The 26,396-nt window shown below is 37.1% G+C and overlaps 1 protein-coding gene across 10 annotated transcripts in view; it reads left to right on the plus strand.

The window, feature by feature from the left end:
- The window catches only part of LOC131432914 (E3 ubiquitin-protein ligase TRIM37-like), a 67,058-nt gene extending 40,995 nt beyond the window's left edge, over nt 1–26,063 (plus strand). For 2 of the 10 annotated variants that reach the window (XM_058599498.1, XM_058599502.1), the window contains 2 exons: nt 11,414–11,484; nt 25,835–26,063. In XM_058599498.1, the coding sequence (XP_058455481.1) occupies nt 11,414–11,484; nt 25,835–25,850 (87 nt within the window). In that variant the 3' untranslated portion in view covers nt 25,851–26,063. Of the gene's footprint in view, nt 1–5,208; nt 8,152–11,413; nt 11,485–19,089; nt 25,584–25,834 lie in introns of those variants that run through there. The other 8 variants (XM_058599496.1, XM_058599500.1, XM_058599497.1 and 5 more) reach the window with 6 other exon arrangements.
- Nucleotides 26,064–26,396: the final 333 nt, after the last annotated feature.

Raw genomic sequence — 26,396 nt, forward strand, 5'->3', positions numbered from 1 at the left:
AGGGTGCTCACCAGCGTGTACACCTCTGTGAAAGTATCTGCATCCACCTCAGAGAATTTATTAGCTAATGCTCTAGCACTTTGGTGCGATTCAGTGGAGGAGGTAAAAGGAAATAAACAAACGCACTCACGATGCGTGCACACTTTGTACAACAGTGGTGTGTATATGTGAAAGAGAAGAGCTCTCGTTGAAGTTGTCAGTGCGAGGAGAGAAATTTTGCTTGCTCTTCGTCACACAGAGCAGATGGACATCTCTGCTGTTAGGTAAGGTAAGATAAGTTGTGATCGATTAACTGTAAAAATGAGTAATTTTTTATGCTCGAATATGTCGGTCTTGTAGACGTAAATTTACACGATTTTGTCTAGGTGTGTATATACACTGGACCGATGCAAAATTGTTTGCAGTTTTCAATTGAGCAGTAACTAAAACTAAATTCCAACATGGACATATTTTTTTTTCTTTTTTTATTGTTGAACTATAGGGGTTTGACTCAATCCTGGCAAAGGTTCAGAGTGGATAGATTATTATTTATAGCAGTAGTGAATTTTCCAACCACGACACGCACGCGCGGACCGTGCCGCAGCGCGACTCGCTCGCACTTGTGCAGTTTTCCATTCCTTAACATTCCGACTACCAATCCTCAAAAACAGTCGGTATTTTCAAATGGTTACATCTTCGTTGGTACTGAACCGATTTGACTAATTGTGATATCAATGAAGTTTTTGGACTGTTTAGATTAAAGTAGAGTAACACTGACTTGTATTTGAGCATGGATCAATTCTAAAAACTGAAAATGTTGGAGTAGGTACTATACCTATGCATCGCAATAATTGTTGAGAAACTTAACAATTAGATTATTTAAAAAAAACATACGTTTTTTAAAATAACTTTAATGACACTAGTGATAATTTATCAGCTTTTTATTCAAATTTTTAATTCGAAGGAATCAAATATTTTCACAAAATTACATGTAAATCAGTCAATTTCTGCGTTTTGTTATATAATTTGTTTTTTTTTTTAGCAATGACTCACTGCTACCACTTCCACCATTCCATTTCAATATTAAATAAAAAAAAATACGTATGGAATAATAAAATAGAATATAGAAAATAAAATTTGGTGGCTGATTTTATGTGGAATGCCCCATATATAAATGCTTCAATATCAATTATTAGTGAATTATTCGGTGGAAGCTTTTGAAAGCTAATATATTACCGACAATTCGATGGTATAGCGCAATTTCTCTCCCGTATTAGAACTTATGTTTTCCGAGCATTTTAAGTTTTGACAGTCGCGAAATTTTAGTTTTTAAATGGAGTAAAATTGCGTAAACAGTGCTTCTTATTATAACAAAAATCCAAAGGTGGGTTTTTCGATTCGTTATTGCTTTGACTATAAAATGTGGTTTTGTGTGTATGTAGCTTGCATCGCTATGAAAAAACATCATTTTTCGAAAATAGATGGGTTGTCCGAAACCGAACCTCAGAGAGTGGTTTCAATTGATATCCAAAAAAATCCATTTAACATCGGATACAGAGTTACAAAGAATCGCAGAAAAGGATAAAAATTCCCCCCATCTGCAGTTTGCATTTATATAGAGGCGTTCTTACCTTACCTAGTAGCTATAGTCATGGGATGTCCTTTGCTGTATCAAATGTACGTTTCCATAAAACTCGGTCCATGATTGCTCGTCGCCAGCCTCTCAAGGTGCGGACACTTTGTAGATCGCCCCCACTTGATCGATCTACCTTGCTCACTGCGTTTCCTATTTTCGTGTCTTAGTCGGATGCTTAGCTATTGGTGATAGACGACGGCAAAGAATTTGGGAGAGTACCTCTTGGGCGGCAATCAGCAATGCGATCGCGCGGTAGTTGCAACAGTCAAGCTTACAACCTTTTTGGTAGATGGAACATACTACTTCTTCCATCTATTTTTGCGGTAGAATCTGCACCTTTCAAATCTTAGAAATCATCCAGTGCAGCGCTCTAGCCACTGCCTCTCCTCTATGTTTGAGCAGATCGCCTGGCGATTGGTCATTGCCCACGGCTTTGTTGTTCCTCAGTTTACTGATCTCTTCCGATAAGTCAGTTACTGGGAATCTGTCTTTTGCTGAGCATGCACCCAAATTGATTCCTGTGTCGTTCTCTGTATTTTGCGTTTCGCCATCCAGATGCTTTCGTGAAAAGGTTACCACTGGTATATCTGCGCACTTCAGCCTGTTGTATGTGGCCTCTACGTGAGCGGTTAACTTTCTGATAGAACTTCCGTGTATTATTTGCGCGGTACAGCTGTTCCATCGCTTCGAAATCTTGGTCTTCATGGTAGTGTTTTTTTCTCCGGAAAACCGAGTTCTGTCTGTTCCACACCTGTCTGTGTCATTCCTCGCTCTCGTACGGTGTTGCAGTATCCTCGCTTTTGCCCTTCGACCCACTGCTGGCATTCGCTGTCAAACCAGTCATTTCCTCAATTCAATTTCCTATATCCTTCCAACCATCTTCAAGAGTCGTCGTGCCAAGTTGCTCTTCCGTTGGTAGCACTAACTCCAGCTGATGCGCGTATTCCTCGACAGTACGAACGCTACGTAGCTGCTCTAGATTAAGTCTCGGCGTTCGTGTGCGACGAATGTTGTGCACCGTCGATAGTTCTGAGTGCATACAAATCGTGACAAGATAGTGGTCAGAATATATGTTGGCACTGCGATACGTGTGGACATTGATGACGTCGGAGAAGAATCGCCGGTCGATGAGAACGTGTTCGATTTGGTTTTCTGTATGTTGATCAGGTGATCTCCAGGTGGCTTTGTGGATATCTTCGCGGAGGAAGAAGGTGCTTCGGACTACCATTCCTCGAGAGGCTGCAAAGTTCACGCATCGTTGGCCGTTGTCATTTGTTGCCGTGTGGAGGCTCTCCAGTCCAAACATAGGCCTATATATTGCCCCCCGGCCTACTTGAGTGTTCATGTCGCCGAATTCGTCAATGTGCATTGGAAAATACCATGAGTGTTGACAAATGCGCGCTTCGCAACAACCGGCGCGTATGAAAAACCATGCCGGGAGTCATAATTTTCGTCATATGTTTTGAATTAATTGCTGTCACACAAAATTTTCAGCAGATTCTACGATGTTTTGTATTATTCTATATGTTTCCCGATTTTTTAAAAGAACAGAATATTGAAAAAAAAATCAATTGTTATCAACAATTGTATAGAAAAATATAGAAAAAATTTTTTTTGTAATTTTTATACAATAAGCTTAAGTTTATTATACAATAAACGATCTGTGAAAATTTCATTCAAATATGTTATTTGTTAAAAATGGCATGCCTTTGTTCAAAATTTAACGAACAATTTCATTTTACTACAAGTTTTTTCTACGTTTCTTTCAGAAAGTTTTTTAATTACGAATTCTGACTCAATAGTGATGTTCCATAAACTCACACGGGGTAATGAAATGAAAATCATTCGAAATCATTCTCACGATTATCAGCAGTGCGGTAAAACTTCATTTCAATCGAATATTACTAGATGAAAATAAAATTTATGGCCGTTGACTGTCAGCATATCCCTTCTCATTCATTTTACTTTTGTTGCCGAAGCTCTCAGAATGAATCGTCAATTGAATAACCGTACCTTGTCACTTGAAGTTTTGCTTGCTCAGTCTGTAGTCTACCTGTTTCATTGTCTTCCTTGTCTTCACTGTGGATAGTGAGCAAGTGCGAATGACCATAATGATACCTAGAGTGTGGCGGCTCTCATGTAGGTTTTCAATTATCACCAGCAAGTTAAAATCGATAATTTCGACTGTTTGAAATGTATTGAGATGTGTTTCGAAGTATTAAAAATGAAAACTGAAAGAGGGAACAATTAATTCATGTTTATTTTGTAATTAATATTTTAGTTATCATGACTGGTTTACCTTTCATCCATTATCTTGAACCAATTCGAATGTTCACATGAACCTCACTTGAAGACCGCTCTATCATTGAATTGTAAAAGATATTTTGTTACTTCAAGAAATAAACTGACGGTGGTTAAACTGAGCTTCGGTAGAAATAGAAACGAATGAAGGACGGGATTATGCCCCTTCACTACGACAGCGAAGATAGTGTGTTAAAATGTAAAGTTTACTGTAGTAGAGTGATCGTCAGTGTGTGCACACATACGATTTCTATTGAATTGAATGAAGCTTTACAGCACTGATTATCAGTCCTGCAGCGATTTTCACTGAGAATGGTGATATTCAATATGGTTGCTAGTGTATTGATAATAAATTTCAAACTAATTCAAATCCATGCTAAATAGCGTTTAACTGATTTGAATCTAATTAGACCATAAGAGTAAATCAATTCATGAATTAAAACAAAATCGTTTGTCTCTTTAATCAATGCTCAGAATGTTTTGCCTTTCTCATGTATAAGGGCAACGCAATCACTGTGAAAATCTACTTTTGACCCGAGGCCCGGAGGACCGAGAGTCACATTCTACTCAGCTCGTCTGGTCTTGAATTTTTGGAAATGCTCACAAAAATATCCCATTCTGAATATTGATTATAGAAACAAAGATTTTGTTTTAATTCCAGTTGGTTGGCTTACCTCTCATTCTCTTCCGCTTATACAAATTAAACGAAATCAAACTTTTCAAACGTAATCCTGCGCTCCTGTTACTTTCGTATATGGAATTTAAGGTTAACAGGCTATTATTTTTTAGAGTACCGATTTTTGCCCACCTCTGATTTAATCTGCACTTGTCAATTTTCACTGGTTGACAAACCTGTGAACTTTAACAATTCATGTATAAAGTAGTAGTCGATCACTATAGACATTATTATTCATCGAATTTTCTGCTGAATTTTTGTGTTAAAAAGCAATGATACAGTAATTTTCGATCTCTATAGACTTTCTTTTTCATTGAAATAATATTCGTCATTTATTAATGAATTGTGAGCTTTCGGTAGTTGATAACCTTTTACATCTGAAATGCTTGAATCGTTTAATTTTCAGCAAATGGCTCTTTTATCAAAATAATATTTACATTTATTGCAAAATTTGTAAATTTACGGAGGTTAACAACCCTATATTTTACCCTATGAATTTGAAAAATCTAATATTTTTTTATCATTATAGAATGCTTTCTCATTCAAATAACTTATCGTCACTTTCAATGGGTTGTGAATCTTCGATGGTTATCAACCCTTACTCTTACTCTTTCAGTCGAAGATTACGCGGGTCTCTGCTGTTTACAGATTCAACTCGATTGATGGCTATTCGCCGTCAGCCTCGGTCCGCAAAAAAATCATGAACGATTACGGATTCCCGGACAAACTGATACGATTGGTCAAGGCTACGATGGATCGAGTTATGTGCGTGATGATGCGCTCCTGCATGGATTTAGTTCGTCGTATATTATCCTGTCGCAGCTTGCGGAACCTAGCGACTTGCAGTTCCACGATCCAAGTTTCCAGTCGCAGTCCTTATTTCGTCGCGTGGGTCTATGCCGATAGCTCCTTATGTATTAATAGCAATAAATATTTTACGGGTAGGTTATTAAGCCTACGCCAACTCTCTGTCTCGCCGGAGTTTCATCGTACTTGCTCTGTTTAACGTTACAACTAGCACTAGGACAATCCCGTTGGTGCGATTGCCACCTGGGATTTAGCTGCAAGGGATACAGCATTTCATACTCAGCCGCTGGATACCAGAACAGACACTGTTTGAAGCCGCTCCTAACATGGAGTACAGACGCTCCACCATCCTCCTAAGAGGGCCCCTTTCCCTGTCAGCATACGACCAAGTTACCACTAGGTTTAGTTACCCGATCTTCCCTATGGTTACTCGTAACCAACCCGCCAACACCGCGGGTAGGGATAGGAGTTACTGGGTAAGAGACTAAGAGCCACATTGGAGCCTAAATTACTCATTGTCCAGTCGTTTCCCAACCCTACACTTATTATTAACTTCGTAACGAAAGTTTTCATGAAAGTTTAATAGGCAGCCCATGACATTCATTCGTTCATTACATCCAGTGCCAATACGACTGTCACAAACTGCATTCCTTAAAATCTAGTGCAGTGCACTTTCATCTGTGTGCTATATGTGTGCTATTTGTACACGACTGCCCGTTTACCAAAGCAACGCGACCGTATTCATGCACACGGCATTCAAATAGAATACAGTCGCATCCAGCACTCGACTTTCAGCAATGTTGTATGCACAACACTCATACTTGGCTGCAAGTTTAACAAAACAACGCGAACGTATTCATGTATACGGCATTCAAGAAGGATGGTAGCAGTTTCCAGCACTGGTTCCCGCAGTGCTACGACATAGAAGCCGCGAATTTCAAGCTTCGATCGTATCCTGGGCAGCCAAGCGATTTGCAGTTCCATGTGCCAACATTCCGATCTTAGTCCGTTGTTCGTCGCCTAGATCTTTGCCGATTATTCCGAGTCGTATTTATATCTTGATTATACGTAACAGCCGGCTTGCTAGGCCTGAACCAACCTCCTGTCTCGCCGAAGGGCCATTGTTTCAGCCCTGTTTATAAACCCACATTGACACAAGATGATAATCAGCCGCCCCTAACACCGAAAACAGACGCTGTTTCAAGCCGCCCTGAACATTAAGAACAGACTTAGGCTCCGAAAAGAGGAAACAAGCCCCCCATTCCCTGTTGCCCCTGTATACGATCAAGGTCCCACCGGTGCTAGTTACCACATATTTCCTATGATTACTGGTATCCCATATATTAGCATACAGATTGTATGGTGGCAGAAAGGAGAAGTTGCGACAGTTCAGTCAAAGCTAAATCATCTCCAAAGTATGGTCCTAATGGCGATGACAGAAGCATTCACGGCAATTCCTACTGCTGCTTTAGAGGCGCTACTGTGCATTAATCCACTACATGTGTTCCTAAAACTATAAGCATTATCTTGTGCATACCGTCTTAAGGTTATAAGGCTTTGAAACAGTAACCCTATAGACTATGCTACTAGCCACACTCGCTTGTGGTCTCAAATGGTTACTTGGGATGAGTATTTACTCGCTCCTAGTGACCTAACTGTTACATGCGGTTTTCCTTTCAAAACATTCAATGTGAGCTATCCTCCTCGTGACGAATGGTTGACTGGTTATTTGGAACGACAACTTGATGAACACATAGTTTGTTATACGGACGGTTCTCTGTTGAATGGTCGTGCTGGTGCTAGTGTCTACTGTCGTGAAATAAGGCTAGAGTAGTCTCATTCACTTGGTAGATACTGTAATGTATTCCAAGCAGAAATCTACGCGATTCTGTGTGGAATACAATCAGCACTTCAGCAGCGAATCTGTGGTACACGAATTTATTTTTGTTCCGACAGTCAGGCAGCTTTAAAAGCACTCAGTTCGTATGATTCACGGTCGAATCTAGTGATCGCATGTCGAACTCAAATTGAAGACCTCAGCATTTCAAATGATGTTACTTCTTATGGGTACCCGGCCATTCTGGTATTACTGGAAATGAATGGGCTGATGAGTTTGCTAGAGCTAGTGCAACGAATGATTTCGTTGGTCCGAAACCAGCTTTATCACTTTCCACTAGTTGGATGAAGCACAAGATTCGTTCTTAGGCTGCATCCAAACATGCCAGCAACTGGCGCAGCTTGCAAACTTGCGCTTACACAAAAGCATTTTTACCAGCTTTGAATCTGAAAATGTCAAGGTGTCTACTGCATTTTTCCAAGCATCATTGCAGTATTCTGATCAGAGCTCTGACTGGACATTGCAAACTCAATGGCTGCAGAACGGCGTAGCTTTTGTAAAATCTCTAAATCCTCTCGGAGGTTGGAGGTTTCCTTAACTGTGCATTTTGGCACCTGCAGATGGTTCGACATCCTTTCGGGGATGCAGAACGATTTATTTTTTATGTTTTGTGCTGTTTTCCACCTCACTCACTTCACAATTCCCTTCCATGTTCCTTTTATCCTTCCCTTACCATCAGGAAATTGATGAGAAGCTACGACAAGGCTAGGGGAACGTGCCACTTGAACCAATTAGTTCTGATTCCTGATTCCTAATGGGTTGGATCCGAATGAGAATTGGGATATTCTTATCACATCTTAACACTTTTCAATTGAATCTAAAACGGTGAAAATAGGTTCAGCTATCTCCGAGAAAAGTGAGTGATATATATATATATATATATATATATATATATATATATATATATATATATATATATATATATATATATATATATATATATATATATATATATATATATATATATATATATATATATATATATATATATATATATATATATATATACAGGGTGATTTTTTAAGAGCTTGAGAACTTTTTTAAACAATAAAACGCATAAAATTTGCAAAATCTCATCGGTTCTTTATTTTGAACGTTAGATTGGTACATGACATTTACTTTTTGAAGATAATTTCATTTAAATGTTGACCGCGGCTGCGTCTTAGGTGGTCCATTCGAAAATTCCAATTTTGGGCAACTTTTTCGAGCATTTCGGCCGGAATAGCCCGAATTTCTTCGGAAATGTTGTCTTCCAAAGCTGGAATAGTTACTGGCTTATTTCTGTAGACTTTAGACTTGACGTAGCCCCACAAAAAATAGTCTAAAGGCGTCAAATCGCATGATCTTGGTGGCCAACTTACCGGTCCATTTCTTGAGATGAATTGTTCTCCGAAGTTTTCCCTCAAAATGGCCATAGAATCGCGAGCTGTGTGGCATGTAGCGCCATCTTGTTGAAACCACATGTCAACCAAGTTCAGTTCTTCCATTTTTGGCAACAAAAAGTTTGTTAGCATCGAACGATAGCGATCGCCATTCACTGTAACGTTGCGTCCAACAGCATCTTTGAAAAAATACGGTCCAATGATTCCACCAGCGTACAAACCACACCAAACAGTGCATTTTTCGGGATGCATGGGCAGTTCTTGAACGGCTTCTGGTTGCTCTTCACTCCAAATGCGGCAATTTTGCTTATTTACGTAGCCATTCAACCAGAAATGAGCCTCATCGCTGAACAAAATTTGTCGATAAAAAAGCGGACTTTCCGAATGGACCACCTAAGACGCAGCCGCGGTCAACATTTAAATGAAATTATCTTCAAAAAGTAAATGTCATGTACCAATCTAACGTTTAAAATAAAGAACCGATGAGATTTTGCAAATTTTTTGCGTTTTATTGTTTAAAAAAGTTCTCAAGCTCTTAAAAAATCACCCTGTATATATATATATATATATATATATATATATATATATATATATATATATATATATATATATATATATCCTATACGTCTGCATAATCTCACAGTTCTATTATTTCTTCCAGTAAAGTGTTGGGCGCACACCCTTCACCAAACTGCGACGCTTTTAATTAGCGTACCTGCATCCCTTCAATAGTCTCTCCCAATTCATTTATATCGCGCAAAATTTATATCATTATAAAAGAGTAGTATTTCAAATAAAGCACGGACAGTTCAAAATTAAACGTTAACGATTTACATCCGAAATCTATAAGGATTCTCCGATATCCTCCCACCAAGTAAAGTGAGTGACATTGAAGGCATAAATGTGTCCAATTGTAAGCGGTCGTTGACGATAGTCCATTGCGAGAGATCCTATGTCTCTAAGAATTTAATGAGTGGTATTTTTCGAAAACTACCTACACTTTAAGTCTTTTGTTACACATAGATGATTTACTAACATGTTATAATTTTCTCCTGATAAAAAACTACAAGGTTGTGTACGAGACACGACCAAAGTTTCTTCTTCTTCTTCTTCACTTGAGATGACGCCAATTGATGGCACAGCAACTTATGCTATATTGCCAGTTAATCTTTGTTTATAGTGCAATCACTAGACTACAAGCGAAAATCTCGTCGTGTGGCTTGAGATGAGCGTTTATTGCACGTCAAATATTAAAACCCACTGAGAAACGATTTGTGAGTCGTCTTTTTTTATTAATGACACTTTACCATCTTTGTGGCATTCGTGTCAGATATTTGTAAGTCGTGATTTGATGTGTTTGTACATCAACACATTACATCAGATTTTTATGACACTATCTCGCTTGTATTCTCATCCACCAGAGTTGCAACTGTGACAGTCTCCCGATTCCGGAAACAATTTTTTTTATTCAACGACATAATAAGGCACACTGCCTTAGCTCTAAGATGCCAATGGTAACAGTTATTGTCCAATATGAAACTTGCATCGCTTGCTTGCGAAATGTTAATGAGAAAGGCCATTACACCACTGTAAACCAAATGGATTAAAACAAGTTTTTTGATTGACATTCGGGCCAGTATAGTAAAGTATAAGGCATTTTTAATGCCAAAACTGAGCGAGAACAAAAAATCACGATGTCACTCGATTGGAAGACCGAAAATTTCTTTGATCTCATCGCCACAAAATTATGTCCCTAGTCCCCCTGATCCTAATCCTCTTGATTATTACATATGATGTGTAGTTAAGCGGTAGGCCAGTGAACATCCTCAAATCATTCGACGAAGACTACTATTCACAGCTACAATGACCAACGTTGCTCAAGAACACTTGATTCGATCATATTTCTGATCGAATTCTTCGATTCTGATCTCGATCTGAGACTGTTTTTGCTATTTTTTTTATTTTTTTACAGTCAATTCAAGTTATGTTTAAATATTTGAAATATTTATTTTTTAAGAAAGTTATGAACAATCACTTTTTGTCCCCCAATACCGTACCCACCCTGCATGACACTCGAGATAGAACTGGAAGCGCATACCTAAAATTGTTTCAAATATGATTTCGTTCGAATAAGCGATGTTCCGAAAATAATCGACATTGGCAGCGAGCAAGAAGTTACACTTTAAACATATAGTTAGTAAGTGCGAATATACAATTAAACCCTACTTACCGTCCATTTTCCTTGCCCAATTTTTCACTAAACAAAATCCGTCTAAGTATCGTTCATAAATCACTTAGACCAAAATTTGGCACTTTCAAACTATTTTCCAACTTTTCCTGTATTTCCTAAATTTATCTTCAAGGAATAACAAAATTTTCTTTCTGCTGTGGTGCTTTATCTTCTAATTAGTACAAACTTTACAGCCTTTTCTTAATTTACAGGGAAATTGCATGGTTAGTGCAACGATCCTACTAACACTAAGAATTCTTCCTGGAAGACTCGAACACATGAACATTTCATGCTCTGAACAACCGACCAACATTTGTACACCAGTAAAATAAAATCAAAAAGAGAGTTTTGTAGTAATTCAAACTTGTTTCGCAAAAAATTAAATACCTAATTGTTAATTCGACCTCAAACCGAAGAAATGCATCCCTTCTCCCAATGAGTCTACGTGGTTTATGAATGTTCCTCAACACATTCCTCATATTTAATTCAATGATTTTTTTTTCAGGCTTCTAGTAAAGAAATTTTTTTGTCATGTGGATCGAATGACGAAAAATGTAACATCAATAAAAACGACAGGTGAGTGAATTCCAATTAGCATATTATTTATAATAGAGATGGTCACGGTTCACATGATTATTTGGTATATTTCCTACTTAAGATGACACGCTCCTCCTTGCGGCACAGCTTCGAAAGAGGCGATAAGATTGAGAATTTTGGATGAACATTAGATAAGGTCACAAGTGCAAATGACAGTTCCTCTTGGTTTACCTTTCCATTATTACGACAAATTCCAGTAATTTCCAACAATTTCTATATTGCATACCGAAAGTTGATGGTTTTTGCTATTATTATGGGAAGTGTTAGATGAAAGGATTGCTGATTGGACCGTAATATTTGAAAGAGGAGGTAAACAAAAAGAAACTGTCATTTGCACTTGGGACCTTTTCTAATGTTCGTCTTCAAATATTATGTTTGTCTAAACCGTGAGCGCAAACATAATATGTAACCAAGTCACCTCACTTCATTTCAAATAACTAGGAGAATTAATTAGGTTTTTTTCGATCAAGTAGAGAAAATGTTTAAACTTCAACTTAACTTTTAAACTTAATCTTAAAGCTACGTACAATTGTGTCACGTTGGACACGCGATTTTTAGCTTATTTTGTGTGTATCCTCATTCCTTATCTCATGGCAAGAATTTCTCCACTCACAAATGGATTTCCTTATTCTTCTGTAGAAAGGATTAAAACACTACAAATGATTAGGAATCCTGCAACATAAGAAAGACTAGAAATCGTCTCCTACTCCCTAACCAACTTTTACTGAATTTTTAACTGTAGCCCAGTCTATTTCTTTGTTTATCTTTTCCACCATCGCATAGAATTATTTCATTTGCCCCTAAATAACAATAATTGTTTCTACCAATATTCGAAAAAGAACAAAAGATCTTTGAATTTCAAAATAATTGGGCAAGCAGTTTAGGAATGATAATGAACACGGACTTTCAAAACCTGCTTTCGCGAAAAACTCGTTGAAAGTTTATTGTCTATAAAATCGAAGGAAACAATTTATTGTTATAGGGGGCCCGTAGGGTCTGACACTTTCAAAAATTCTCTTCTTTTGTATTTTGTTATAATAAAACATTTCAAGAATGTTTTTTCCAGTTTTTAAGTAAATCGAAGTAGAAATTTTGGGCCTGTGCGCCGAGCTCTTGCTTCTTCGCAGAATTAGATAAGCTTAAATTTAGGTTCAGAGTTTCGTTCCAATAGGCTTGAAAATTTCACAGAATATTCTTGAAATGTTTTATTATAGGAAAATGTAAACAAAACACAACAAGGATCAGTCCCATGGGGTTGTTCGAGCCATTGATGTGGAACAAGGCAACCAAAACTTCTAATGATCGACATTTTCAATTAATCGTCACACTTTTGAATCCGCACCCAAGTAACAATTCGAATGCCTTATGGTGTTGATTATAATTTATAGGAGTTTTGTAATTAGGTTTTTTACTGTCACTCCTAACCTCAATCGGATGAACACATTTTGACAGTTCAGTAGTACTATTTGTAAACAAAAATTTCTTTTGTTTGTTTATTGACAAATTGGATCAGACCATTTACGGTCCGTATCGCCTAAATAAAGTTTTAAAACACTTGTTCACGATTGAATACGGTTCGTTTTTGATATTTATTAAATAAAAGTGACTAGTTGCAAAGTGTAAAGATGATTGTTTTAGATGTGCTCTTCGATTTTTGTTTAAGCTTGTTTGTAAACAGTACCGCTGAACTGTCAAGGATGAATACTTGTTCATTTGTGTCGTCACGATAAAAAACCTAATTGATTTTTCAATCACTACCTGTTTTATGCCAACTATAATAAGTGTCTCTTTTAACCAGTAATATCATAGTTTTCAAAGCTTCTATAAAACCCTTTACCTACACTAAAAATAAAATAAAAATAAAACAATTTGCACTAGAATAAAACCGTACAAACACTCTTAATATTGCTTTCAAACATTTTCTTTAAAACATTATTGCCAGTTAAATTCATTCATAAATCTAGTTTTGTGTGTGTGCGTGTTCATTCTATGACAATTTCACTCAGAGTAAATTTGAGGGTTCTGAAGTACATTTATGACACATTAGTTGTAGGCTATTTGATTTATTGCTTCTCAGGTTAAGTGTAATTTGCATTAAAAGAAATTTCATGGCCGCCATTATGATGTTCTATACCGTAGCATTTGTTGACATCAAATAAACTTCGACATGCAAAAACGAGGAAATATGTTGGACTTTCATGATTCATTTTCAGATCGTAAGCACAAGTTTTATCGCCACAGAATAGTTTTATATAAAAATGACGATGAATCACAAAAAATAATTTTCATAAATCATGGAGACTTTCGCAAAAACCGCATTTATTTCAAGGCGATTAGTTATAATTCTGATTTTTATCCTTACATTCACGATAAAAATAAAAGCGCATAAAGTTTTTACGTTCGGAAAAGGTCTCAAACTCGTAATTAAAATATAATATATTCTTACTGATTGCATTCAAAGTAGACATGACACACATAGTCAAGAAAAATATCATCAAAACGACAGTTTATTCATAGCGGAATTCATTCCAGCCAAAGAAATTTAATGTTGATCGTAAAGCTGGTTTCAAATTTTTTTTGAATTTGGAGTTTTAAAGCAGGTTTATACTGATTCTTCATTTTGATTTATAAACCTTATGAAGAATGGTCCACTTTGCAGGAACATGCTCTTATAGAGGTTTTCAGTAGGCTTTCGTGGAGTTTAAAGTTTTATTGCAAGATTTATTATGTAGCATTGAAGACAGCTACAAGTATTTAATAATATTAAGGTAGCGCTTCGCCGTGGTCACGGGAGTTCGCTGCCTATCCCGGGGTTTCACGCACTTTACCCAAAATTGTGAGAAAACGGGAAAGAAAACGGAAATTCCAAGAACATACGATTCTAGATAATTAATTTTTCTATCGATTCGTATATAAATTGTGCCTGATAAACGTTTTTATCGAAAGATTTCGTGCGAGTTATAAAAATAAATGAGTTTTTCCTTATTCTTTCGCACGCACACAATGTCAACGCATGCATTGGGGTGTGCAAAATGCCACATGTGGTAGACGCTAACAACATTTCTTTTGTTTTCGTTTTCCGTTCTCTCTGCGTAAACGTTGAATATAGATGAGTAGAAAATGTAAGTGAGTGTTACTACTTTGTACAATAATTACTATTCATGTTTCAATAGAACGAGAAATCAGTAATGATTTTCATCGCTACTAGCTTCGACGCTTTGTTGAAAACGTAGCACATCCCTACATATGCGAGTTGTTTATAGCGAGAAAAGGAAAAAATAAAACAAAATGTTTAACAAAACTCGCACGAAATCTCGCGAAAGAAAAGCTTTCTAACTGATATTTTTCACCAAATGCATAGTAAAAGCATTTACCTACAATTGTATGTTTTTGATTTTTCGTGAATCGGGTTAGTATTGGAGAAATTTGCAATTTAGGGTGAAATTTCGGCGACAAAGCAAGAGGAAGCAGTGAGTTGTCTCGCTTCGACCTGACCACGGCGAAGCGCTACCTTAAAAATGTTACTTGGGCAAAGGCACGAGAGTCTGCTTAGATTGATCTTTATTAGTAACCAACACCGAATTTGTCATGATTTGTATTTGTTTTGTTCCGACGAAATTACATCAATAGCCCAAATGTATACAATTATATGTTTGTACATGCTTGCGATACTGATATCGATATTTAAGCTTCTCTTGACCAAGCTTGTGTTCAAGTTTTGTATGCAAGCAGTTATTTTTATAGCGTTTCTCTACCATTATTACCATTCTGCGATTTCGGTTGAAGTGATAAACTTTTTCTCATTATCAATCGAGTTCATCTTATATAAATTAGAAACTAATATTATGCACTCAAAATTTATCTGGGGTAGTTGTCAATTTCTCAGGCGGAACGACATAACATGGAATTTCATGCATGACACAAGATCAAAGCATACCAATTAAAGCTTCAAATCGTTTTATGGCACTTTTTGTCTTGCTGTCTACCCTCTCAGCAGGCCGTTCAATTTTGTTGGTCTTTGAGCGCTTGTTGAACGACATATTGCACGAAATACTCATTCAATTTGCTGGAACGCACAGTGATGCCAAGGTGGCAGAAATCCAAAAAATAAATTTATTTTTTTCTTGCACTGCAATAATTTTTTTGAATTCTCAGATAAGTGAAGGATTACAGTTTAAAGTATAAAAATTTTTGAATAAGAAACAATCTCTCCATATCCTCTCAAAGATAGGGTATTGTAAACTTTGATTTCATCCTTCCATACAAAATATATGACGCAATGATGATGTTTTGCGATTAGAGTTCTATATAGGTAGGAAAGGGCTGCCACTGTTCAATAGCATTTGATTTTATAGCATTTTTTCTCTACTTTTCGAAAACCACTATGCGATCCTGCACATCTCTGCACCTTGAAGGTTACTTTCAATTGTTTGCGGGGTCGACAATAAAAATCACAAAAACAAGGGCTATACTTCTGTAAATGAAGTCGGTGCGAGTGAAATTTAAATACACTGAAGTCTTTTTTTATGCGAGTTTACGTACCGCATTAAAAAAACGCATATAAAAAACCGCATAACTCTGAAACTTTGCATTAAAAAAACCGCATAACTCTGAAACTTCGCATAAAAAATCGCAGAAGGGAAACCGCATAACTCTGAAAATTCGCATAAAAAAACCGCATAACTCTGAAACTTCGCATAAAAAACCGCATGAAAAAGACCGCTAAAAAAGACCCTAGTGTAAACGGCTATATTACAAATAAAATCAACATTTTTGTAACATACATAACATAAAACACCTATATAAAAGGTTTTATATAGATCTATATAGTTCTTTATATAGAATATATCAGGCGTTGGAATAAATTAGTAGCGTTCTTTCTGCTAAGTTTCATGATTTTCAGTGAGAGTGTCATTGCAGTACCGGTTTTCAAAATATAGTCCAACGTTATGTAATACTTACTGTCATCTTCCTGGTAATACTCGGATACCACATTTAAAAAAATTCCTTTTCCTCAGATTCGATGAATGAATCGATCCAATCTTTGGTGGTGTCGTAGTTCTTTAAACTGACCTGACAAGTTATGCGTCACATTTAAAATTTTCGAAACATGGAGTCTTGCATTGTCATGAATTAAAATTCTATTCCATGCAATGCTCTGTCCAAACGCAACAAGTGTAATACGTGATGGTGTCACCTAATTTGAGTAGCTTATAATAAATAGCACCTAGTCGATCCCACCACATGCAGTTTTTCTGTTGACCGGAACTTTCTTGTAGTCCATACAAAAAATTTCTCAATTTGAACCGTGAAAACCACTTTATACATGCTTGCTCAGCGTCATTTTTCATTTTACATTGATTGATAAGAAATTTTAACATAAAAAAATCCACTATTATTAGTAAACCGATAGTGTTCAACCAAATTCTGTTTTGTACTTCTTTTGTTGAAAAGTTTGTGTTCTTTCATAAAATCGAGTCGAAAAACTTAAAAAATGCAAAATGCAGAACATTTTCCAAAAATCAATATTTTAGTGAAAAACAAAATAAAACACTTTTTCGTTTGTTACTCTCCCATCTATACTCATAGTGCAATAAACGTCATCAGCTGTAAGTTACATCATATCAGAAAATAAAAATATAAAGATAAGCCCTTTTGGAGAAAATTGATGTTTTCAAGGTACAAGGAAAAAGTTTTTTTTTTCAGTGTATACATTTTCCACACAGGTTTAATCATTATCTGAAACATTAGTGAAAACTCCAAATTAATCACGAAATAAAAAAAAAACACCCAAGTTAATTTATTAAAAAAAGTCGTCATTTTCCGGTCCGTAGCGAATGCATCATATCACTTTTAGGTGGATCGAATATTTTTTCATAAATTATCAAGATGGAAATATATTCAGAGACCTCAAATTATTATTAAAAAATCATCCAGCTGACGTTTATCGACGAATTTATGGTTTTTGCCAACTTTTGTATGGAGAGGCATCACTGTGGAACGGTTTGTTGTTGTTTTTTTTCTTGCAAAAATAGTGTGAAAATTAAGTGTTAGCTTTACATAAAAAGAAAATTTGTTGTTGTTCTACGTGAAGTAGAAGTATTGTGCAGGTATGTATTGTTAGTTTAAACAAATAAGTGGAAAAAACTTCAGAAATTCTACAGTAAAACTAGTCCAACGGGTCTCCAACTCCTCATGTTAAAAATGGTTCAACAATGGACCTCTGTCAGCCGGGTTTGTTGAACGAAAAAAATGGCATTCGGTTCAACGGTCTGTTTCAAAATCGGCAAACGAAGTTCCCGTGTTGGCCTCCCGTTGAACGATTGATTGGACTTTCATTGGACCAATGATCCAACGTATTGGACCAATAAAGGACTACCGTTGAACGTTTTTTTAAGAGGGTAGCAACAACCTACCTCTAGCATGCTACGCGTAGGGCTGAACAGTTAGCTATAATTGTGCTTATATTCATAGCTTCGCGTGCTTCCAACAGTTTCGCTTTTGCATCGACTGACCAATCAGAGCGATGCTTTCCCTTTGATATATCGCTTATTTCTTCAAAACCGTCGACTATGGCAGGGAAATCCGGTATGCCGGAGATTTTTTGCAGACAAAATAGGACACTGCTAGCTGTTAATCAACATTTCAATGATATACAATTAAAAATACATGGCTATGAACATTCAAATCAATACGTAGAAATATTTCCAATCAAATGATGACATAATATTAATCATTGATACAAAATTGACTGAGCTGTAATTGTTCAAAACCTGACCACATTTCTACGTGTAATTTTCTTGAGTTTCTAATTTGCACCCCTATATAGGAAACAAAAATGTGTTCCACATTAAAAATTAAGGATCTTTCAAAAGTTTTAGACCCTTCCCACCCCTTAAAAATGTACTTTTACGGATGGTGATAAAAAAAGCTAAAACAGATAATTGCTTTTGATAAATTTCCCATGGAAGGTAATTATTTAAGCTTCCTTGTAAACAAATCTTCGCCCTTGTGAGCGGCCTTTCGACAGTTCATGTCTATTTACACCTTTCCGGTCCGACTCAGTGCCGGCACGAAACGGTCCCAAACAAGTGTGAACACATGCACTGAAACTTGTGGAAGAATATTAACGTCCGTGCACAGAACTGTGCCGGCATTGATCCAGAGCGGAAAGGTCTAAATAGACCTTTAACCGGAACATTGGTCTTTCTTCGTTTTATCTATCAATTCCTCCTCAGTTCTCACGACAAAATTGTTGGAGTAGATCTCACGCTTCAGGTTGACCCATAAATCCTTCATGGGATTCTGCTATTTTTACCAGCCCGGTGGCAAGGATAGGGCGCTCCAGCAAGTGCTAGCGTGGCCAACATCTGGGGCAGTTGGTGGGCAATCAGAGCGCTCAAAGTACGGTAAACAAACATTCGAGCATTTCAATTCGAGTAAAATCTTAATTTCCTTATCGTAGTGATGATATTCTGATCGATAATTTGCGGGGAAGTGCTTTAAAGGGTTCTGAATAAACAAGTAGTTTGTAATATCCAAATTTTTGTTAGCCATTCTTCTTCATTGTTTTGGTTTTTGCAGAATGATGCTGGCCACAGTTTCATGACGTCATAGCAGGGGGCTGATTTTTACCATCACGGTTAGCGTTCGATTGATAGAGCTGTCAAATTCTGTCTGCTGACTCATGTGTTACTACGATTGATGCTGCAGGGGTAGTTTCGTCAGTAGTGCGGGTGAAGGTAAACCCAAGCAAAATCGGCAATTTATTTAAATGCAAACGTTATAGCATAAATCAAATAAACATAGATTTCTCACTGTACGGTGACACTAACAGCACCTCTAGTGACAAACGGGTGTACTTTTTTCCATTAGCTACTGTGGTTGTGTTAAATGCGCAGGCAACTTTTTGCATGCATTTTAGGAGCATTTACGCACCCATTCTCCACCAGACAGCGGTTTTGGTGTCACGGGTTGCTCAACTACATTACTATTACACTGGGAAATCTATGTTTATTTGATTTATGGTTATAGTCTGATGAGTTGTCTATAATCGAAAGCAGTATTTATTTAACTATATTACTGTAGCTTTTATTTATTTAACTATATTACAAAAACTGGGTACGGAATATTACACACATAGCTGGAGGACGTGAATACAAAAACTATTTATTTCGTGTTATTTAATTGTTTGTTAGAATATGTTTGTTTTCAATTAGTCGTACTGTAGTGTAGATGAACCGCTACAAGTGTAATAAAAGTTTCAAAATTCTCACAACCTAACGAACGATTATTTACCTTCTGAGAGAGTGATAAGTTTTTGATCGTGGATATCTCTTGTTGTATCCAACGTATCAACATAATTTTTGCTATGTTTTAATGAGCAGTCTAAAAAAAGATCGAAATGTATAAGGCCAACGATGTTCTTATCTACCACATAAAGCCGAAGCATAACAGGCCGAAATATATATGATGGCGAGTGAGTGAGTTACAAGATATTATTCATTTTTTCAGGAAAAAAAGTTTCAGCGGTAATCGTCTTGTTGTCTATAATTAAACTACATATTAGCTATACAAAATTGATTTCTTTTACTTGAGCAGAAAAGATATTTATTTAAATCTGGCATCCCTGCAGTGAAGTTTGTTATTGCTTATGTGATGAGAGACCACACGAATAGTTGGACTCCGGTGTTTAAAACGTCTTTTTGCCTTTCTCATATAGAAAGGTTATGCAATCACGATGAAAACCGACTTTCGAACCGAGTTCCGGAGGGCCGAGTGTCATATACTATTCGACTCAGTTCGTCGAGTACGCAAAATGTCTGTGTGTGTATGTGTATATGTAACGTTTTTTTGCACTAACTTTTCTCGGAGATTGCTGAACCGATTTTCACAAACTTAAATTTAAATGAAGGGTCTTGTGGTACCATACAAAATTCCTGAATATTATTTAAATTGTGAAAAAAAAGTGCACTAACTTTTCTCAGAGAAGGCTAGACCAATTTTCACAAACTTAAATTCAAATGAAAGGTCTTGTGGTCCCATAAAAATTCCTGAATTTTATTTAGATCCGACTTCTGGTTCCGGAGTTATGGGGTAAAATGTGCAAAAAAATGAAAATATGTGTTCTAACTTTTCTCAATTTTCACAAACTTAGGTTCAAATGAAAGGTCCTGTGGTCCCATGCGTAATTCCTGAATTTCATCCGGATCCGGAAATACAGGGTAAAGCGCTATTCACACTAGGCCGTGACGTATCCGGTACGGGACTGGACCGGATTCCGACCGGGTTACGCTTCAAAATTGTTTAATGCAGCTCCATGTAAACATTCTCACTAGACAGTGTCGAACCCGTGTCTGTATCGACACACGTCCGAAGCACGGTCAAAGCATGCGTTGACTCAAAGACACTATGGGCAGGTGCTTGAATTGTCACATGCTTTCCACCCAAGGCTCCAAGACACAGCGGGAAATTCCACAAAAATGGTTAACAATCTTCTTCCGCATATCTTCTGTTGGTTTCGGCCATTTTTTCGGTAATTGCACGACACTCGTGAACAATCTGGTAGACCGCCCCATGTCTGTAACTAAATGCTATGGTTTTTTGCGTGTCTCCTGTTGCTAAATATCTGAAATCATGAGACGAACACAAACTATAAGCCATCTCAATGATCGTTATACATTTTTTGGTTGGAGTTTTCTTGACATTTACAAAAAAATCTTGTGATTTGTTTACAAATATCTTAAACAAACTGCCAGCCTCTCGGGAGTCACTGCTAATCGGAATGTAGTGTCATGCTTTTTAAAACACTGATGAATTTTACTCAACAGCGAGTTGAAACAGGCTTCTGGCATTCGAAAATATTGCTTGATATCGTCATTCACAAGCTGCTTATATAAGGTGGTAAATTCACCCTCAACTGCTCTTTTTCGCCAAAGTTCGTGCATCCAAATCGTCTTTCTTTTTTTTTTTTTTGTTTTTAAACTGCTGATTATCTTCGTCATTCAGAGCAATTGCAATTCTGGCCAATTCTTCGTGGGAAAAATGTGCCATTTTCGTGAGGAACAGAAGCACATCAAATGCAACGATTGTGTATGTTACTAATAGCAACGGTAGCGACACGGAAGGTGCACGGTGTGATGAGAATATTTTACAAATAAATCCCGGCACGTTGCGGTCCCGTTCCGGATACGTCACGGCCTAGTGTGGATAGCGCTTAAAGTGTGTTAAAAATGTTATACCATCACTGAAAAGGGCGAAAAACCGTAAAAAAATTTCTAAATCGACCTCAAATCTTCTCCAATTGATAGTCAGCAGACGGTCTAACAAACCAATTTCGGTTATTCTTTTAAGAATCGAAAAAAATTATTTTGAAGAATACCACAGTATTTATATGATAGCATGATTGATATGAGAAAGGCATCATTACACCACTAGGTGGATTAAAACAGGTTTTTACTATTCTATGTGCTATGTGTTACTGGTGATGTTAAAAATTGAAAAATGTTAATGTAGCAAAACACCCACCGGTGGATTCCATCAGTCGCACTAGTAAACATAACTATTATATTACTTTTTGCAGAACCCTGGTCGAGAACATACTACCTGGATCAAAAAGTTCCCGGAATCACTACCGTATGGCGGTCTCAGTCACCCGATTATATTTTTTAGGTTGCCACATCTGTCATTGATATTCTATCAAATTTTCAGTCTGATACCTGGACATTTGTAAAAGTTACGCTGTATTGAGTACATCTGCGATTGTGCGTGTCCTCGATTTTGTACAATTTTCAAAATGAAAATGAATTTGCAAAAACGAGGTTGCCTTAAATTTTGCGTTAAAAATGGTTTCAGTGGTGCGACGACATTGCAAATGTTAGAAGAGTTTTTCGGCAACGATACTCTGAAGAAAGCAGTCGTTTATCACGAACGTTTCAGAAGTGACCGTGAGTCTGTGAATGATGATGAGAGAGTTTTCAGTCGAAAAAGAAGGTGGTGCTCACAGTTTTCATTGATTACAAGGGTGTTGTGTATCATGAATTTCTTCCATAGTACCTGACCCCAACAAGGAGTATTCACCCCGATTCTGCAATCCGACGGATTTGTGTTACGAACGAATCTACACTTTCATTCGAGTTCGAATTTTGCATTTTTTATTCCGTTCGATTTGTATGATTCGATCGTCTCTCGTTCGGGAACACTTGAAATTTCGAACACTAACCATCAAAGCTACTTACACGTTCTATATTGTTTATATTATTCATTTCTTAGTAAACGAAACCGTCACACTTGTATAAACAAATTAGAAAGATTCTAAACCGAACAGAAGTAATACGTACGCAAGTCGATCGAGTAATGCTCGAAAATTTAACAACTCGAACGAATGATATTCGAGTTCATACCAAACTCGAACGGAATGCAGAATGGAAATTGCACATTCGATCGGAATATTTCGAATCGATCGACGTACAGAACAGGGGTGATTATTAAGGCGTTATGAGACGTTTGCGTTTAGCAATTCGCCGAAAAAGACCAGGTTTGTGGGAGAACAACTCGTGGATCTTGCACCACTATAACGCACCGTCACACAATGCCATTGGTACTCGTGAACATTTGGCTAAAAACGAAACAAACACCATTCAGCAACAACCGAATTCTCCTGATTCGGCCCTCTGCGACTTTTTCATATTCAATCGATTTAAGAAACCGCTCCGTAGAACGCGTTTCAGCACCCTATATGAGATTACGGAAAAATCGCAGATGGCTCTGATGGCCATACCGAATATAAAACCTTTTTTAATCCACCTAGTGGTGTAATAATACCTTTCTCATGCCATATGAATCCTGCAGCCAGAGATGGCATTTCACTAGAGTGATACACCAGGGCGTTGGTTTCAATTAAACACTGCGGATACATTTGCTCCGCTCTACACAAAGAGGAAAGCGCACTTCTTCTCAGTGTCCAGACAGACAGACTTTGAGTGCGTGCTTGTGTTGAAAGAAGCTGGTGCGAGAGAATAACATTCTCTTCGCCCGAATCACTCTCACGTGCTCTCGCCTAAATACACCCAAGTGATCACTGGCGCGTGATGGTGAGCGAACACTTCTGTGAACTTTAATTAATAGAGAGCAGATCTGGTCTTGCTATGAAAAATTTGCAATGAAAACTGAAAATTTAACGATAAATTGTTTTATTTCGCTGATTTTGCTTGCCCCACACTTCTTCTACGCAAACCATACACCAGAGTGCTCACCGGCGTGTACACCTCTGTGAAAGTATCTGCATCCACCTCAGAGAATTTATTAGATAATGCTCTAGCACTTTGTTGCGAATCAGTGGTAGAGGTAAAAGGAAATAAACAAATGCACTCATGATGCGTGTACACTTTATACAACAATGGTGTATATATGTGAAAGAGAAGAGCTCTTGTTGAAGTTGTTGAGAAATTTTGCTTGCTCTTCGTCACACAGGGGAGATGGACATCTCTGCCTGCAGCTACTGAATTTGCTCTAAATATAGATTTAAATGTGGGAACCCTGCACGCTATACAAATACGACATCATATTAACAAGATATCCAGCTCTCACATTTCCCAAACAAATCATTGGCAACATACTTTTTTGCGAGCATGGCGCCCTCAGGCGTTTCCACATCGAATCTCGTGCAGAGAAGTATAGGAGAGAAATGTCAAATTCGTGCGCGCCAAAATAACAGCACTGCGCACCCATACAATTGACATGATATGTTGAATGTGATACCCTGCGATGGCGTTGCTGAACTGAAGATTGATTTCGCTCCAAACTGACAGGGTCTACAAAACAGAACAAACACTGAAAATCATTTCTACCTATTTTTTTAGGAGAAATCACTCATTGTCGAGCTCTTCTATAAGCTACCCAAAATTAGGTCGTTATTTACTCAAACTTTGAGTTGATCGGTAAAAATGGGTATCGTGCTTTGTTATGGCATAACACTTGTACTAAACTTACATGTACCTAAGTTTTGAGGTCTTCACCCGTTACCCAAAATTGGGGAGATGCACTTTAGTTGATTTTGGGGGTTGCTTTCCTTCCTCTTCTTCCATACCAGCACGTACTGATGCGCACCGATTTTGCATCATTTGGTATGACAGTTTGAAAGTTTTGATACTCATTGCCCTATAATTTCGGAACCGGAAGTCCGACCTAGATGAAATTGCACAGTGTTTTTAAAGACACTGAGAGCTTACCTACTATTACCGGTGCGTTCGGAAGTGGAAACCGGCACTGGTAGCCCCATGTAGATTTATATATCCACCAACAAACAGGATCTGCCATCTAGATGAATTTACCAGTAAATTTTATAAAAATGTGCACCATCGCTTGTGAAAAAATACTCACGAAATAGAGAATATCTGTGAGGAAATTTCCGAGAAAATTGAATGCGCATTTTGTCATAGATTTGCACATATTGCCTTGTAATTCCGGAACCGGAAGTAGAATCGAGATAAAATTCAATAGCGATCTATGGGACCGTAAGACATTTCATTTGAATCCGAGTTTGTGAAAATCGGTTTGGTAGTCTCTGTGAATATCGAGTGACATTATTTGTCACATACACACACATACATAAATACATACATACATACACACAGAGAGAGAGAGAGAGAGAGAGAGAGAGAGAGAGAGAGAGAGAGAGAGAGAGAGAGAGAGATCGAGGATTGGATCAAAAGTGTGTTGCAGTCGATGGGGAGTACTATTAAGCGGATAATTTTGATTTTGATGAATAATCTTGTATTTTGATTTTCTGAATGAATTCCGGGAACTTTTTATTCAAGGTAGTATACAGTTTTTTATTCTCCACGTCTAGAAATCAAATATCGATAACTGGATCAAGATAGAAGGAAGACTCATCACCTTTCACTACACCGTTGGCGCTCATAAAGACTTCAGAGATCCCTTCTTCTTTCAAAATCGCTAACTCTTCCTTGAACCAATTCCGAATATCGAACTCTGTAACATTGGTTTTGACAATCAGTCACCTTACATAATATCAAAAGTCTTATGGCGAAAACACAGTTTTTCTTAAAATATGGAAGGTATTTTGGACATGGCGTAATTGTTTATTAAACAAGATTGCTTTTATTTTCATAGTCCTTACTTCAAATAGCTCGTAAATATTGGCCTACTTCATTACACACACACACACACACACACACACACACACACACACACACACACACACACACGCACACACACAAAACACGTCGTTTTTGAGTTCGTGTTAATTTTTAATGCTTCCTTATACATTTGAGTTAGTCACTACTAATTGATTTTTTATTAATTCCAGCTTGTCCGACGAATAAAAATAAATTATAAATCATACTAGAACAAATTATATTTTGGAATTTTTAACACTATCAACGAAGGATTTAAATCACAAATACAAAAAAAGCATTACCGCGAGATGGACTGCTGATAATTGGAGATGCATTGATTGCTACATTGAAACGTTTACATTGATATTTTCATTGTAAAAATATTCTGAAAATCTTAAAAATTTGTTTTCAAATCAACAATTTAAGCCATATTTTAACTGATGACATGTCCTTTTTAATCTCGGAATTTGTACTTCACATTGAAACAGGATCAGCTGAATCAAATACATGCATATATACAAATACATATATATGTTTACACTCAGTCATTGCAAGAACTGAACTTAGTTGTGGCGAGTTTACGTCAAACCAACTAAAAACTTAAAAATCGTGTAACACCTTGTATTTTCGTAGTGCATATAAATATTTTGACGTGAGTACCTCATACAATCGGAAATATGTTCAGTAATTTATGACAATTTTTCAGTAGTATGCGATAACCACAAAAAAGTAGGTAGTTTTCTAAAATGTTTG

The sequence above is a fragment of the Malaya genurostris genome, chromosome 2 (genome assembly GCF_030247185.1).
Source record: "Malaya genurostris strain Urasoe2022 chromosome 2, Malgen_1.1, whole genome shotgun sequence".
Classification (NCBI taxonomy): domain Eukaryota; kingdom Metazoa; phylum Arthropoda; class Insecta; order Diptera; family Culicidae; genus Malaya; species Malaya genurostris.